The sequence below is a fragment of the Podarcis muralis genome, chromosome 4 (assembly GCF_964188315.1).
Source record: "Podarcis muralis chromosome 4, rPodMur119.hap1.1, whole genome shotgun sequence".
Lineage (NCBI taxonomy): Eukaryota > Metazoa > Chordata > Lepidosauria > Squamata > Lacertidae > Podarcis > Podarcis muralis.
Genome location: NC_135658.1, coordinates 83957637 through 83973581, shown reverse-complemented (window position 1 = coordinate 83973581; position 15945 = coordinate 83957637). Strand labels below are relative to the sequence as shown.

Sequence of the window (15945 nt, the reverse complement as noted above, 5' to 3'; positions counted from 1 at the left end):
CCCCGCAAGACGAACGCCTCGCAAGACGGAAAACCCGCTAGACGAAAGGGTTTTCCGTTTTGGAGGCACTTTGCAAAACGAATTTCCCTATGGGCTTCCTTCGCAAGACGAAAAAAATCTTGCGAGTCCCTGCGGGTTTTTTCCGCTCCCCCCCTCCTTTCCTAAGCTGCTAAGCCGCTTATCAGCTTTTCCGCTGATAAGCCGCTTAACAGCTGATCGCGAAAAGCCGCTAGACCGCTGTAGCGCTAATCCGCTAAGCTGTCAATGGGCTTGCTTCGCAAGACGAAAAAACCGCTAGACGAAGAGAATCGCGGAACGGATTCTTTTCGTCTTGCAAGGCACCACTGTATGTATAATGAGAAACACTAACAGACAAGAAGTATTTCCTTGTAGCATCAGGGTCTAGTTTTTAGCAAAATGTCTCTACAGTATAATTACTGTTTTACCACTGGTATCACTGGGGCACAAGAGTTCTTCCTACTTTATGGTTTACCACAGATCATGTGTATCTGCTTTGCTTTCCCCCCACTATACACAAGCACAAATGATTAACTGCAAAAATCCATGTTTAAGTCAGGTCTCCTTTCTGTGATTCCAGGATACGGTTGTGTTTGTGCGTTCTGGATATCATCCAGGAACACATGTATGGAAGAAAATATTTTGATAGCTTATCATCCAAATATTAGCATACAAACAAAAAGAAACTTTTAAGGATCTGCCAAAGAAAATGAGGGGGCAGGGGATCCAAGGTATCTTAAGTGAAAAATTCCTGAAGCAAAAATGCAAAATGTAATCGCATCTATGTGTTGTACGCAAACCAAAAAGATGGCAGCCGGCCCAGGGGTTAAGAGTGCAAGCTGTGACATTGCTGGTTCAAAGCTCACACCTTAGGCAAGCCACTATTTCACAGGAATGAATACTACCTTGCAGGACTGTTGTAAAAGTATGGAAATAATGCACATGAACTGCTATTAAGACTCAAAAGCACTATTAGGTCATTTGTTTTTATTTTTTTTTAAACGGAAAAGCTGGATCAAGATTAGCATGCATCCTTGTGGAGGAATAAAAGGACAATTTGAACAAACTGCAGTTTTGCCAATTAAAAGGATTAAATGTTTGGTTCAAGAACACCAGAACAACACCTGTAATATCTTCTCAAAAAATATTGTTTCATCCTCTTAAAGCAACTTTCATTTCTGTAAAACGACAGGGGTTCCCCTAGCCCACCCCACATTATTTTCTCTCTGACTGTTTACTGATGAAGAGTAATCACTCTGGGACAGCATTTTATTTTTTTAATCAACAGCCAGAACCATTTTTTTCTAAAAGTTTTTTTTCTTAAGGGTTTTTATTATTATTATTATTAACAAAAGAAACATTGTGGAAAGAGGCGAAGGAAAACAACATACTTCAATTACACTTTATTCTGACCACAAATTACTTTTTACCCCCTACAGAGTTAAGGATCTGAAAATGCCATTTCAGAAAGAACATAAAGCAGCCATCCGTACCTCCCTTTTACAAGTTTGCCTCCCCATAGTCAGTGTAAAAAAATGATGGAGCCAAATTGGGAAGAGAATGCAAGTTGGAGCTATAAATATTTATTTGAACTGGGTTTGCCAAGGTATATTGATTCCACTGATTTGTTGTTATTTTTTTAAAAAAGGAAGAGGAGGAAGATGAAGAGTGCTGGAAATAAGAAAACCCAATTAGAAATTTAAAATTCAATAATGTCGTTTACCTTCTCTTCTGGCTGTCTTCGGAGCACAAGGCTTGGCACATCAGAGCAATTAAGCAGAACCAAAGAACTGCTAGTGCAATTATTCTCCAGTCACTGACTGATTTAATAAGGGGCACGCAGCCCATTGACCAATCAAAACACAGCCACCAGGGACACAGCAGCAACCATGCATTCAACGAATAGTAGTAATTATAGTTTATAGCCTGTCAGTCAAAGGAAAAACAAACATTTACTTCATACTGAACTTTAAGAGGCTGTTAGGAAGGGGGGAAGGGGGTAAAATCACTACTACTTTTTCAGATCGCCTAGTTTTTATTTAAGCCTCCTCTTTAACAAAACTGTTTATCAGATAAAACACTTATTGGCTCCAAGACTCTAGCCTAATCAAATGTAAGTTAATTAACGTTATCTCGGTGTAATTGCATGTTCTGCTGTCCCCTGCTCCCCACTATACAAATTTGGCTGCCCAAAAGAATATTCTTTTCTAGGAAGGCTTGTATGGTTACAATCCAGTGGGTGCCACTGGCAATATCCCACTTCTGGCTTTTGCTCAAAGTTCTTTGGCTTCTGCACCTAACAGTGGGCTCTGCCTTACACAGCTCCAGAGGTCAAAGCATAGAGAACACATGTGACTGAAAAACTACGGCTACTCAGATCAAGACAGTTCCGTATCATTAATCTAACCAGAGTGTGGTAGATCCAGCAGAGCCATTAGACATTTCCAAAACAAAAAAAATCCCCTGATCCATAGGTGAGCATAATATTTTTTTAAAAAAAAGGAGTGGGGAGACCTTGGTAATATGCCCCCCTTGTGGTGCCGGCTTAAGCTGGGCTTTGGGCAAGAGGCACGAGGCTCTGACAGGATCCCACAGCCCTCCTACCTTCTTTTCGAAGCCCAGAAAACACTTGTCTGGCTTGGGAAGGAGGCTGGAGGATTCTAGGACCAGTGGCATGCAGCCAGTGGCCTCAGAGGACTAGGCTAGTCCCTTAAATGTTCCCCTGGTACCTCTGGCCCCAGGAAGCTTCTGCCTGGCTTAGGCAGGAAGGAACGATGCTCACACGCACAACGTCGCAACATACCACACACAATCACCTTCACAAGCTGGTCCTCTGGTCCTAACTTTTCCCCTATGAAAAATTTCACCGCACATCACTATCTAGGACCCTGTCAGAGACCTCACACCTCCTTCCCAAAGCCAGGTTAGCACTCATTGGGCTTTGAGAAGGTGCCCTCCTTGGCTGTGTGCCCAGTGTGACCACACTACTTGCACTACCCAAAATCTGCCTCTGACCCTGGAGAGAGGGTGACACCCTCCTTGGTGTCTTGCTGGAATGAGAGCACCTTGAACTGGGGTAATGCCTCATGAGCTTGGAAGGGAGATGGACGTGTGTGTGTGTGTAAACCTCTGACTTTTGCATGGCTGGAATGTAACCTACTGTACAAAGGTCAAGAGTCATGTTCGTTCCTCCGCCCCTTTCTGCCCCCAGCCCTGTCCACAACTGGTGTGTAGCTGTCAGAAGTTGCCCATAAGAAATGTGGACATTGGACACACCCGATTTAAAACATTCACATTCTAAAAGCATCATTCATTCAGCACCCTCAAGGAATGACCCTTTTACCACTTTGATGGTTCAACTCTTGTGAGCTATGTAAGAACACACAAAGCTGCCTGATGACAAATCAGACTGCTGGTTCATCTAGTCCAATACTGTCTACTCTGACTGGCAGCAGTCCACAAAAACCTTTTTGCAAGCCTACCCTTGGAACTGAATGGGAGAACTTGCTACGTACAAAGCAGTTGTTCTGGAAATGACACATGGCTCCTCTGCTTTATTTTTTAGTCCTTGATTTGTTAGCTCACTGAAAAGCAATGCCTTTGCCACTTACCCTCACAAATATACTGTCTGCGAATGAAGCTGGGTTATCCACTTCAGTAAACGCCGGTGGTCCTGTGCCCATAATCCTCCAGCGCACATACAGCATGGTGGCTCCTCCAGATAACAGAAGAGTCATCCTGAACAGAAGTCCTTTTCTAAACACCACTAGGCTCTAGAGAGGAAGAGCAGAAGAAAAGGAAAAGCTCAGGTCATCACAACCTTTTTCCTTTTAAAAACTGCAAATTCAGACAGAACTGCAAAATTCAGACAGTACTCATGCTTCTCTAACTTTGCCATCTACTGACCCAATTAATGATAATGATGATAGTAATAATAAGGGCTCCTGCGCTTGTAACAGACACATGGTAGAAAACGTTTGGTTGCTGTATTGTACCACGGTGATTTAATGGTGAGGTAAATCATCATTAAAGACATCAGATCCCCATACAGGTGAGGTAGAATACAGACAATACAACGCTGCCAACGAAGACTCTGCCAAGCATGGAGCGAATTGTACAAGCAGCCCTGCGCTGCATTTATATTCCATTTTCCACAGAAGTGCAGAAAAGCCGCAGCAGTCAGTGTGGTGCAGCCGTTAAGAGTGTTGGACACAAGTTCAAAGACCTATGCTGCCCTGAAGCTCACTGGGTCACCACCTCAGGCCAGTCTCTTACTCTAACTTACCTCATAAAGTGGTTTTGGGGTGTGTGGAGAAAACCACACGCAGCTCCTTGGAAGAAAGGTGGGATATACAGTACATGGACTTAGGTGCTGCCTGGTGGCGCTTAATGGGGTAGAAGCAGGAGGAGGCAAATTGATGCAGTAGCCTGGAGCTGGTGTAATAATCAAGCCCAATTCTGCCACCGCCCCTCTATTCTCTTTTATGAGGCTCCTGCTAACGGGGATCCCACCAGTTACATTTCTGCCTACTGGCACATTCAGTGAGTAGAACATGGGAACTTTTGTGCCACCAGAAACGGCACTGGTGTCACTTGGCATGCAGAGGCTAGAGGGCTGGGTGAAGAGGTACCTCCATCCAATCCACGACCCCATCCCATCTGGCTCAAAGGGTTTTAGTAAGTATCCTGGCTTTTAAAGATAAAGTAAATCTTGAGTCCCTCTTGCTGCGAAAGAAGGGTAAAACCAATGTGGACAATCTCAGAAGCCAGCTTCCCCCTACTGCCATTCTGCCACCCTTACCCAGTGGACTAAGATTTAAGACTTTGATACGCCTATCCAGGATCGTGAGAAGACAGACAGTTTATGCCAGCAGTGGGACTAGATGCACCAAGAAGAAAAACAACATTCTGTGCCCAAGTAATCCAGGATTTCTGAAGAAAATAGATAGGTCTCAAAGCCTCTCCTCAGCTTCATATTTATTTTTTTCATGTTTGGAAAACTGCAGGAAGAAGCTTGCATATGAGAATCAATGGTGGTCCCATTTGAATCCTGGCCCAAATTAAGTTCAACAACTGTGAGCCACATGATAGCGACATAAAAGTTTGTGAGGCAACTGTCGTTATAGCAACACTGCCAGTTACTAGTATAGGGTACAGATATGAAATTCTTCAGCATATCCTCATATTATTAGTATCCTACCTTGCAGTATTACAGACACAACAGGGAACTGCAAGAACATGAAAGTCTAATAAATAAACTTGCTGTTTGCTCTGGTTCATCTACACCATAAAGATTTACAATAAAACATAGGCACCAATCTTCAGCATACTGACTTGGAAATATGCCCCACTGAAATCAATGGGGTTTGCTTCCAAGTAGGCACGTTTGGAGTTGGTTGCAAAGGGAAAGAAGATGCATAGTATTATCAAAGCTTTTGATCAGGCATGTGAAACAGCAAGTTTCTAAAAAGAATCTGTATATATTTTATTTTTTACATCAGGCACAACAGTACTCTCACAGCTTTAACCACCCTGAATTTATAAAATTTAGAATTTATCATGGTGGCAATAGTTATTTAAAGTATGGAACAGCCACCATGACATAGCATTTCTTACTCAACAACCACATGTAACTGTATTTAGAATTTCACTGTATTTGACAGATGACATGCAACACTTTAAAGCATTCGACTAACAAATAAATAACCGACACCCTGTTTTATTTTGTACAGTGGATACGCAATGTAATATGAGATTTGGCAGCAGCTCACAGCAGTTGACAATTGCTAAACACCAAAAACAATCAAAGGAGACTGCTAACACTAGAGTTTCAAATTCTGCGGTAAAATGTCAAATGAACGCTTTAATTTTCAGCAAAGTTTTTTTTAATTAAAAAAAACCCCATTTAGCTTAATGAGCTACATTGCAGGGGGTTGGACTAGATGATCCTTGGGGTCCCTTTTGGCTGGGGAAAGCTCTCACAGAAGCCATTAGAGAGAAAGAGCTACATTAGGAGGCTGAGGTTTGGAAATTTGAATAGTCATTTGGCTAAAAAATGGAGCCCCCCCCCCCAAAAAAAAGGAGGGAGAAAAAAAGGAGAGAAGGCAGGAGAGATGCTAACAAGAATGGGCACCAGGAAGAAAAATCTAAGGGACTTAAAGAGATGCATGTTGTAGCCTGGAAGAGGTTTAGGAAGAGAGAAGCAAGTGTTGGTTGGTCAACTTGTGGCCAGTCAAAAGCAGGATAAAATGGAATGAAAAGTATGGACTTACAAGAACAGAAGACAGTAAAGATATGAAGCTAAACAAAGGAGACCATAGGAGCCAACTCAGCTTCCCCAATAAAATATTTGAGGGGCATTGCCATTCAAATGGTGTGCATGCACTGTTTCTTATGCGGGGCAGGGCTTACCTTAACCCCCCCCGGCCAATATTTTATTCAAGTTTGAACCCCTGAAAGTAAGCCTGGAACAAAGGTTCCCATAAGGCAGGCATAGGCAAACTCGGCCCTCCAGATGTTTTGGGACTACAACTCCCATCATCCCTGACCACTGGTCCTGTTAACTAGGGATGATGGGAGTTGTAGTCCTAAAACATCTGGAGGGTCAAGTTTGCCTATGCCTGCCGTAAGGCCTGAACTACATAGGGTGAGGACTGAGGAAATTCTGTACGCTACTGCTACAGGAAGGAAGTGAGCAAGCCAGGGGACTTTAAAAGTTCAGGAAGGCGATTTTTAAAAAATATATATTTGCATTATATTTTTTTAAAAACCCCACACACAAAACAGGGACACAAATCTACATATCACCTACTCATCTTAAGGTGGCACAAAGCACAATGTATATTCATTGTTTAAAAAAAATATCCAAAACAAAAAACAGAATTGTGATCGGAAGACAAGAGTTGCTAGGTCTGCCCTATTGGAAAATGAGATTTTAAAGGATGTAATTTTGTTATTCTAAGAAGAGTTAATCTGATCCACATGATTAACTGGTTTTAGTTGCATTCCCTCTGATATTCAGAGCAGTGCTCCACAGAACAGTTGCAGTAAGTCATGTTAAAGGATCTGCAATATTGAGGCTTATTGGGGCTGAAATCATGAACACTCACATTTTGAAGGCAATGTTCTGTCATAGTGTTTGACCTCCAAATAATCTCACTTACTAGATCAAAGAACAGCTTGATCTTTCATGCTGCTGTAGATCTATTGACGCTAACACTTAAATGCTAACTGTATGAAGTTAAAGCAGCAGCTCTTTTAAATATATAAATGGAATCACCTCCAGCGACTTGTCCTTGCGCAGTATCTTCAAAAGAACTTCCAAAATATTGAGCTTGTTAATCATCACAGCATCAAAAAGAGCGTTCAAACCCTAAGAAGACAGGGATGAAAACAAAACAGGGAGAAGGTGAAAGAAGGTTAAGAAAGAGAAAGGAGAGATTTGTCTCGTTTAAATTTTGGTATGCATTTACACTATCTCCACCGCCTTGCGGGATATCGTCAAGAAGGGAAAAGCTAAGGATTAAACACTATGCATATCCACAGTGGAATCCCTAAGATGGTTGGATGGTGCCTTATATGCCTCCTTCTGGCAACTCCTGCAGCCAAACTGGTGCCAAATGTATTGCTCTGCTTTCCTTTGGGCTGTATCAGTGAGCTCGAAAGGAGGGACTTGTCGTCTGGGCAGCCCAGGACCTCCATACATACTGCCCAGGATTGTGCCCTGCGAAGGTCACTTCCTAATGCAGCAGTTTCACTTCACCGCCAGAGGCACAACCCACTGTCTCTTGAGACAGGTGGATATCACCAACAAGAGTCACACCATGCAGTTCAATAATTACTCTGGATCTGTGTAGGTCTCTTAAGCTTCAGTTCAATTACTTAAAACAAGCCTTTCCCAGCCTGTTTTGGACTACAATCCAGCAGCAGCCATGCTGGCTGGGGTTGATGGAAGTTGTAGTCCAAAATGTGTGAAGAGCACCAGATTGGAGAAGCCTGGCCTAATCTACTTCATTTAACTATTTATTTGTTTAAACAGAATTTCTATAACTGACATGAAATATTTTTTGTTTTAAAAATCAGTACCATATTTTTCGCCCTATAGGATGCACTTTCCCCCCTCCAAAAATGAAGGGGAAATCTGTGTGCATCCTATGGGGTGAATGCAGGCTTTCGCTGAAGCTTGGAGAGCGAGAGGGGTCGGTGTGCACCTTTTGTCTGAAAAGGAGGAGGGAGCAGTGCCTCAGCCTACAGTTCACTGCAACTCATTCATGAGGGCCTTTTCGGTAGTGGCACCCGCCCTGTGGAATGCCCTCCCATCAGATGTCAAGGAAATAAGCAACTATCTGACTTTTAGAAGACATCTGAAGGCAACCCTGTTTAAGGAAGTTTTTAATGTTTCATCGTGTTTTTAATATTCTGTTGGGAGCCGCCCAGAGTGGCTGGGGAAACCCAGCCAGATTGGGGGGGTATAAATAATAAATTATTAATTATTATTATATGTTCATCCACACCATTCTTTAGGAGTTGATGGAGCTGGACTAAAGCTTGAGTGACTTCCATCTAACCAATAACTTCCTACTGTCATTACGTGAATGGTTGTGTAGCATTGCTATGAAAAGTCTTCCACACTATGCCTTCCTTGCATGTGGTGAAGAGTTGGGTCTCACACCAAGAGTCCTAAATTATCAATCTCATAGAGAGAAATGGGAGCAACGAGGCAATAAGACGCTCTTGCAAGTCTTAACCAAGTATAATGCAGACAGACTTGGGAGATTATTCATGGAACCATTGGTGTACATTCTTCAGTAACACCAACAATAACTCATGTAGTGAAATCAGCACTCAGCACACCTTCAGACTTGGCGAACACCAAATCTGAAAGCATTTGCAATAGAAATCAGAAAACAAAAACAGGAAAAGAAGAAAGATTGTTACTATTGTCGCTGCTGAATTTACCACATGTTTTCTGTAAGAAAGCCTAAGCGATGCACAAACCATAAGGGACACATATTTTGCCATATGAAGAGAGTTTATTTAACAGTGAGTTGCTTTCGGCTGATAAGAAATGTCAATGCTTAACTGTTCAGAGAAGACTTACCAGTATTGTGATTCCTTGTTCTTTACAGAGCATGGCTAGAGCTCCTAGGAAGACGCTCAGTAAGACCCAGGCAGTAGAAAATTGGGCTCCTTCTTTACCTATCGGTTTTAAAACAGGGCATAAATAGAAGAAGCTGACAACATATAGAAGCATTGACATTGGCCCTAGGTGGAAAGCTGTTTTGGACTAAGTTCTGTCATTCAAGGATATGCTCTTTGTCAGTTACTTTAAAAATGTTTAAGATAAGAGAAAATGTGGTCTGATTTTCATGGTTGAAATTTTCAGTAAGACAGATAGAATGTAGACACACATGTTCATTCCATTAGCAAGTTACTGCCTGACATTAATATACAATAAATTCTGTTAGCAAATTTTAGGCTTCTGCTACAGATTAAGAGTACAGCACAAGCTTTTAAAAAAAGCAGTAATTTGCACATGGATCTACCAAGCAAGTCAAAAATATCCCTCTGAACAAAAATACTGTGATTAAAATTGGCTGCTTTCCCAATACCAAATGGGAATTTTCTGAAGCCTTTCCACAAAACGTTATTTCACACACCCTTCCCCCCACAACAGTGACTTCAGAAAACCCTTCCATTTGCCAACTCCATAATGCTACTGATTTCAAAGTCACAAGCAGAGGACCTGTTCTCACTTCGCATTCTGTGCTCCAATATGGATACCCACCTAAAGTGCAAAATAAATGTCTCTTGGTACGTCGGAAAGGAACATTAATAATTAATAAATTAACGTTACTTATAATTCAACAGTCAGGGTCAAACGAGACAAAATAATGGAGATCAATGAGAGGGCCTCCTTTCTTTTTTCATTTATTTTCAAAGCAGTCTTGGAGTTCTGAACGGGATGAGGATCACTGCATTGGAGGATGGGATTTAAACCTTCCCCCTGCACCATTCACTTGGTCTGAACACATACTCCCCACAATCTGCTAGTTGTCTTGTTTACCTGTATGTTTGTGTACCTGTATGTTTTCCTGAATAAGGAAAATAGTGCTTACATTATGCTCCCAAACAAGATTTGTGGTAAGGCTCAATACATGTATGAGAGTCAAAGTACTGGACTAGGACAACTCAAGTTCCAATCCCCATTCAGCCATGAAACTCACGGGATGACCTTGGGCCAGTCACGCTTTCCCAGCCTAACCTACTTCTCAGGGATGTTGTGAGGATAAGATGGGGAAGGGGGTAGCTGTGTATGTGCCACATTGACCTTCTTGGAGGAAAAGTGAGATATAAATGTAATCATAAAATGATAATAATAAATGAATGCCGATCCCTATACTACATATGGCAAAAGCAACATCTAGACTAGTTCACTATGGGAATCTTTTCAACTCATCCTAAACAGGAGGCCCCATTAGCTAAAGTGGTGCTTCAGGTTAAGAACAGTTTCAGGTTAAGAACGGACCTCCGGAAAGAATTAAGTACTTAATCCGAGGTACCACTGTAGAAGGGAAAAGAATATCAGAGTATTAACTACTAGCGTGGGATTCTTTCCTATTTCTTACCACAGAGACTATTAAACAGTAATTTGTGTGTGTCTATGCACATTTTTGCATGCACATTCTTCATTCTCATCCCTAAAATGGGCATCATACAAACTTATTAAAAAAAACCTTATAAAAAAACCCCAGAATATAAAGTCCAACAGATCCAAATAGTCAATTTAAGTTTTGATTCTCACTCAATAGCACCGAAAATGTAAAGCAATGAACAAGTGCCAGCTATTACTCTGGCTGCACACATGCCAAGTGTGCTAATCAGCTTAACGAAGCACACTCCCTACAACAATGCTGCTTTCTCCCACCACGATCTCCTTTCAGAGAATGGAACTCATTCCTGGTTGGCACCTGAACCGAGTTAAACTGGTGCACCATATTGTGAGAAGGCACTCTGCCACCCTCACCAGATGGCCACAAGTGTAATCCGTGCCAAAGATTTGCGGAAAGCATTTGATTCCTGTTCCAGAAAGCTAAATGCCCACAAGTGTTTCTGTCATTTTATATAAGAGAATCTAGTTTACAGAAATAGATTAAATTCATACTGCGAGGCCATGCAACTTGTACATTCATTTTATGCTCCAATGAAGTCATTGTGGGACTGAGGTCTATTTGGGTCGAAGGCTTGGCTGAACGTTTACATCTAAAGCCTGGGTTCTCCCTCTAGCAATTAATAGGCAGCTTTGATTCCAAAGGTTAATGTGTAAGAGCAGAGTCGGCTCTGGATTTGTACCACAGCACTACCCAGTATCTGACACAAATCATACGAATTGATGAAGCAGTGGCCATACATAAACAAAAATGGGACTTGACATAGAATGTTGCAGTGTATCCCTGGGAGGGGAAACTGAGGGCCACATTGCCTTATAGGAAAACATCTGGGGGCCACATGCCAGTGGTAGTTGCGAACCACGGGAGAAAGAAGGCAGAGCAATGGACTTTGTTACAGTAGGTTACATTCCAGCAATACAAAAGTTAAGAGGATTCTGGATATACACCACACAAATATCTCCATCCTTTATTTGGGCAAGAAGCATTATCACACTTCAGTGAAACATTCCATTCAGGCTAAAGCACACAGGGGAGTTGCCTGGAGCAGGGCTGGAGAAAGGTTTGGCCTGGGGAGAGGTCCCCAGACCTGAGATTCTCCTCACCTCACAAGTATTCACTGAGGAGAGGCATGTAGAAAGGAAAAGGCTGCATGGTGTTAGAGAGCTCAGGTTTGACACTGTCTCCTAGTCTTCAACCAGGAAATTTTACAGAGCAGGTTTTTCCTTTTCCCCCTCCTTATTAAACATCCCCATATAGCACAGGGAGAATTATTTTTAAACCTTTCCTATAAGCTGTTTGGAGCCTGAGCAAGCCAGGGTCTTCTTGCCCCCTGACCTCCATTTTTCTTTTTCTCGTCTCAAGTGCCACCCTAACATTCCATATCTCAAATTCTCTCAACCACCATCTAAATTCATAGATTGAAATGAGCCTCCTTGGGGTGTTTTCTGGTCCCATGCTGCTGAAGACGGCAGCAAGCGGTGGGGCTAGGTAAAAAGTGGGTAAGGTTAAAAAAAAAAGGAAAATGTAAATGACCCCTGGACGGTTAGGTCCAGTCGAAGGCGACTATGGGGTGCGGTGCTCATCTCGCTTCAGGCTGAGGCGGCTGATGTTTGTCCAGACAGCTTTCCGGGTCATGACTAAACTGCTTCTGGCACAATGGAACACTGTGACGGAAGCCAGAGCGCATGTAAATGCCATTTACCTTCCTGCCATAGCGGTTCCTATTTAACTACTTGAACTGGTATGTTTTTGAATTGCTAGGTTGGCAGAAGCTGGGACAGAGCAATGGCAGCTCACCCCATTGCACTGACTCGAACCACTGACCTTCCGATCAGCAAGCCCAAGAGGCTCAGTGGTTTAGACCACAGCGCTACCCACGTCTCCTGCTATGCCAGGTAACACCACCCTCAAATGTTGCACGCTCCGATCCAGCTCTTTCTGCTCCCCACCCCAAGATCCACACATACACAAAGTGTTCTAAGGAATTTGTAATGCTGAGGGAGCTAATAGTATCTACAGGGGGCCTACAGTCTGTCCTCTTTCTGGCTCCCTTAGACTGTTTCCCCCACCTCCATGATTTTAGGGGAACTATGATTTGTCAGCAGCGTACACCCCCCCTTCTTTCAAAACAGGGAGAAGCAATGGGGGGAGGTCCTGTCTTTGGAATTCAATGTGAATCCAGAAGTTTTCTCTTTCTAGACAATGAGATGCATTAGCATTTTCTTATCTCTCTGCCACTAACCGTAAAAACTCACGCAACCAGAAAACCCTTCATGGAGCTTAAGTATTGTTGAGAAGAGTAGAGGTCATTAAAATACAGCATAGCAGAGGTATACATAAAATATATACCACAGATCAGACAAGCGCAAAGACAAATCCAAATGATGGCATATAAATATTTAAAGAATTAAGGAGGTTTCCCTTAAAAGGCAGAAGCTAGCCCAAGTGAGTTAATATTTAAAAACAGTGTAAGTGTATAATGAAGCAAAAGAATAATAATATTGATGAGTAAATTGGCAAAGTCATAATAAATCACTGTTCTGATTAATGGCACAAATGTTAAGATGAAAAAAGCATGAAATAAGCACAAGGGAGGTACTGCAAGGAAACTGAGGAAGATTTTATAGCCATTGGGCTGCTCTTCAATATGGTGGTGGGGTACCTGGATCTGAAACATTTTGTTTGAACAGTGCATCTGAAGAAGTGAGCGAAACAGAGGTAACAAAGGAGACACAGTAAGACTGCAACTTAATGTGCATTTAACTTGTGCACATTAAGCTTTACACGCATGGCAATAAATAAAAATAGGCTGGAAAGGGGACAGAATGGGATCCTGGGAAAAACTGACTTTGTTTCGACTATATATGATTTTGGCTTTAGGCGCGATGCCTGGAAGGCAATCAGTACTTTTTTCTAAGAAAAAGGGTGCTGGTACTCACAATTAAGTTACATTAAGTGCCACACTTTTAACATTTTGGGGGGAGGTGCCAGTACTGCGTACCCTAGAGTGCCCCCAGAGAAAAAGCACGGACCATAATCCTGACACAATCCTCTTTCCATCCTGGTACCAGTATATGAATTACTAGCCTCCATGTGGTTTTTCAGTCAACTGTGTATCACCTGGAAAGGTTTCTTCTCATTCATAATTCTTCTAACCATATATTGTATCTCTTTTAGGCCTGCTTCATATATGTAGAAGTACTTTATGTGAAGTAGGACTTGCATAGAGAGCTATACACACATGTATCTTACTTATAAGCTGACCAATTCATGAAGTATAAGGGTAACAGTGACCATTAATCATTATGGCTGCAGACTTCTTCTAGGATCAGCAGCAACATGACTCTGATTATCAGGAGGCTTCCCTTGAGGCACCTGGTTCATCCCTGTAGGAAAGAGTCTGCTAAACTAAATGGGTCTTTGATCTCATCTATCAGAGCTCTTTTTAGGATGCTGGCCATCATGCACTTAAGCCATCAAAAATATTCATTAAAATTCTGTCCTGCGTTTCAACCCACACAGAGGTCCCTAAGGAGGCTGGCAACAAAATGCAATTAAAAACACATGTGTATAGTCCATAAATTTCACATATATGTGCACTATACCATTTCCCCCTCCAATTCCAATGATTCTTCCAGTTACAGAAAAGGCAGATATACGTGCAAGCACTTAATTCATACACTACTTCCTACACGCAACATTAGAGAGATGGGGGACTGGTGACACAAACTGCGAGCACTTTGATCTCTCAGCGCCATATTATTAATTAGGTACTAATTTTCGTTGTTTTGGTGGTGCTCTAACGGACTGATCTGCTCAGAAACCGATGGTGTGTGTTCAAGTACTTACTTTCTCTAAACGCCTTGCAGTAGCCAAGGAAAGACAATAAAAAGAACAGGGCGCACAGCAGGTCTGCTCTGCCAACAATCCCAGCGATCTTGAAAAAGAAAAGAAAAGGGATTTAATTACCAAAATAGAAGTTTCCCCTCAAGTGAAGTAGTGTGGAAGGCTAATTGCTTTTTTAAAAACCGTTGCATCAGCGCCACCAGGGATTTGTGAACAGTGGCCACAATACAGCCCAAGTGAAGCATGCTGAAGTCCCCTTGATCTCAATATGAGAGAATTAACCAAAGGCTTCATCAGCTCTTGTTGGAATCAATGAGCCTTTAAGAGCAGTTAACTTTAGCTGGGTTGAACCCATTCTCATTAAGTGGTAGCCCTTTCCCATGCTGGAAGTCAAAATAGAGAGTTCCTGCACATATAAAGAGCCCTTGGATAAGACGTTTACACACTACACAAATTCTAGATATGCGAGTTTGAATGGGGGGTATGTAAGATAGGAGACGGCACTTACAGAGCCCCCCTACTCTGGCAGGAAAATACCAGGGAGGTCAAAACAATCCCCCTCATCCTTGTTCAAATATGTTCAAAACCGGCTTCATCAATCAATGGCACAGGTCCCTTCTCAAGGCTAATGTTTTCATGCTAGTCCCTACAGATACTGCTGGTGGAACCAAGAAGTCGACTGTGCTCAGTCTAAACAAGAGTCTACAAAACTCTCCTTTCAACAGTCACCTTTGGATAAAAGGATAGCTATCATCCTTTTATCTCCAGGGAGCAGGTAGAACGAAGTGAGCTCAAAGAAGAAGTGGATTCTCCTTTGGGCTGTACGGCATTCCCTCTCTAAGCATTCCTCTCTACCCTGCCATTGGTCACCTGAGCCTTCTCCTTTCTCCTAAGTGACCTTTGAGGACCACTAAGATCCATATCCCAACACTCACCATAGGGACAAAGAGAGGCTTGACAAAGAGGGGCGGGGCAGGAGACAGTGGCTGTAGACAAGGACAAGGATGGAGGGGAATGTGCAAAATACTGGAAAGAAGGGGTTCTTGTGGAATTTTTTGTGCCCTCCAAAGCAACAGCTTTTGCAAGAAAAATAAAACCTCACAAAAATGGTTTCTACAGCTTCAACCCATTGTTTAGTGAATGGGTATTTTGGAGCGATATCTCCTTAGCCCGAGCCAAATATATTACCTATTGAACCAAACCCAAGACTCGCTGGGAAGTGAAAACACTATGAAGAACAAGTGTTTCTACAACCATTTTATATATGAAAAGTCTTAAAATTCCTTCCATTTATATCCACCAGCACAAAAGAAACTAGACTACTCCCCTGGAAACAGATTCTAATAATAATTTGTCAAAATATGTCATTTATGTGGAAAATCAATACAGTTGCTATTTCAAAAACATCTGG

The 15945-nt window shown here is 42.2% G+C and overlaps 1 protein-coding gene and 1 long non-coding RNA gene across 7 annotated transcripts in view; both read right to left on the bottom strand.

Annotated features, from left to right (window-relative positions):
* Positions 1–15945, bottom strand: part of LOC144327549 (uncharacterized) — a 164208-nt gene that overhangs the window by 48916 nt on the left and 99347 nt on the right. The gene's annotated exons all lie outside the window — the stretch shown is intronic.
* Positions 1–15945, bottom strand: part of TMTC4 (transmembrane O-mannosyltransferase targeting cadherins 4) — a 45969-nt gene that overhangs the window by 14639 nt on the left and 15385 nt on the right. For 5 of the 6 annotated variants that reach the window (XM_028728210.2, XM_028728212.2, XM_028728215.2 and 2 more), the window contains 5 exons: positions 14538–14625; positions 9119–9216; positions 7298–7390; positions 3630–3791; positions 1742–1944 (listed from right to left, as the gene is read on the bottom strand). In XM_028728210.2, coding sequence (XP_028584043.1) covers positions 1742–1944; positions 3630–3791; positions 7298–7390; positions 9119–9216; positions 14538–14625 — 644 coding nt within the window. The remainder of the gene's footprint in view (positions 1–1741; positions 1945–3629; positions 3792–7297; positions 7391–9118; positions 9217–14537; positions 14626–15945) is intronic. The other variant, XM_028728213.2, reaches the window with a different exon arrangement.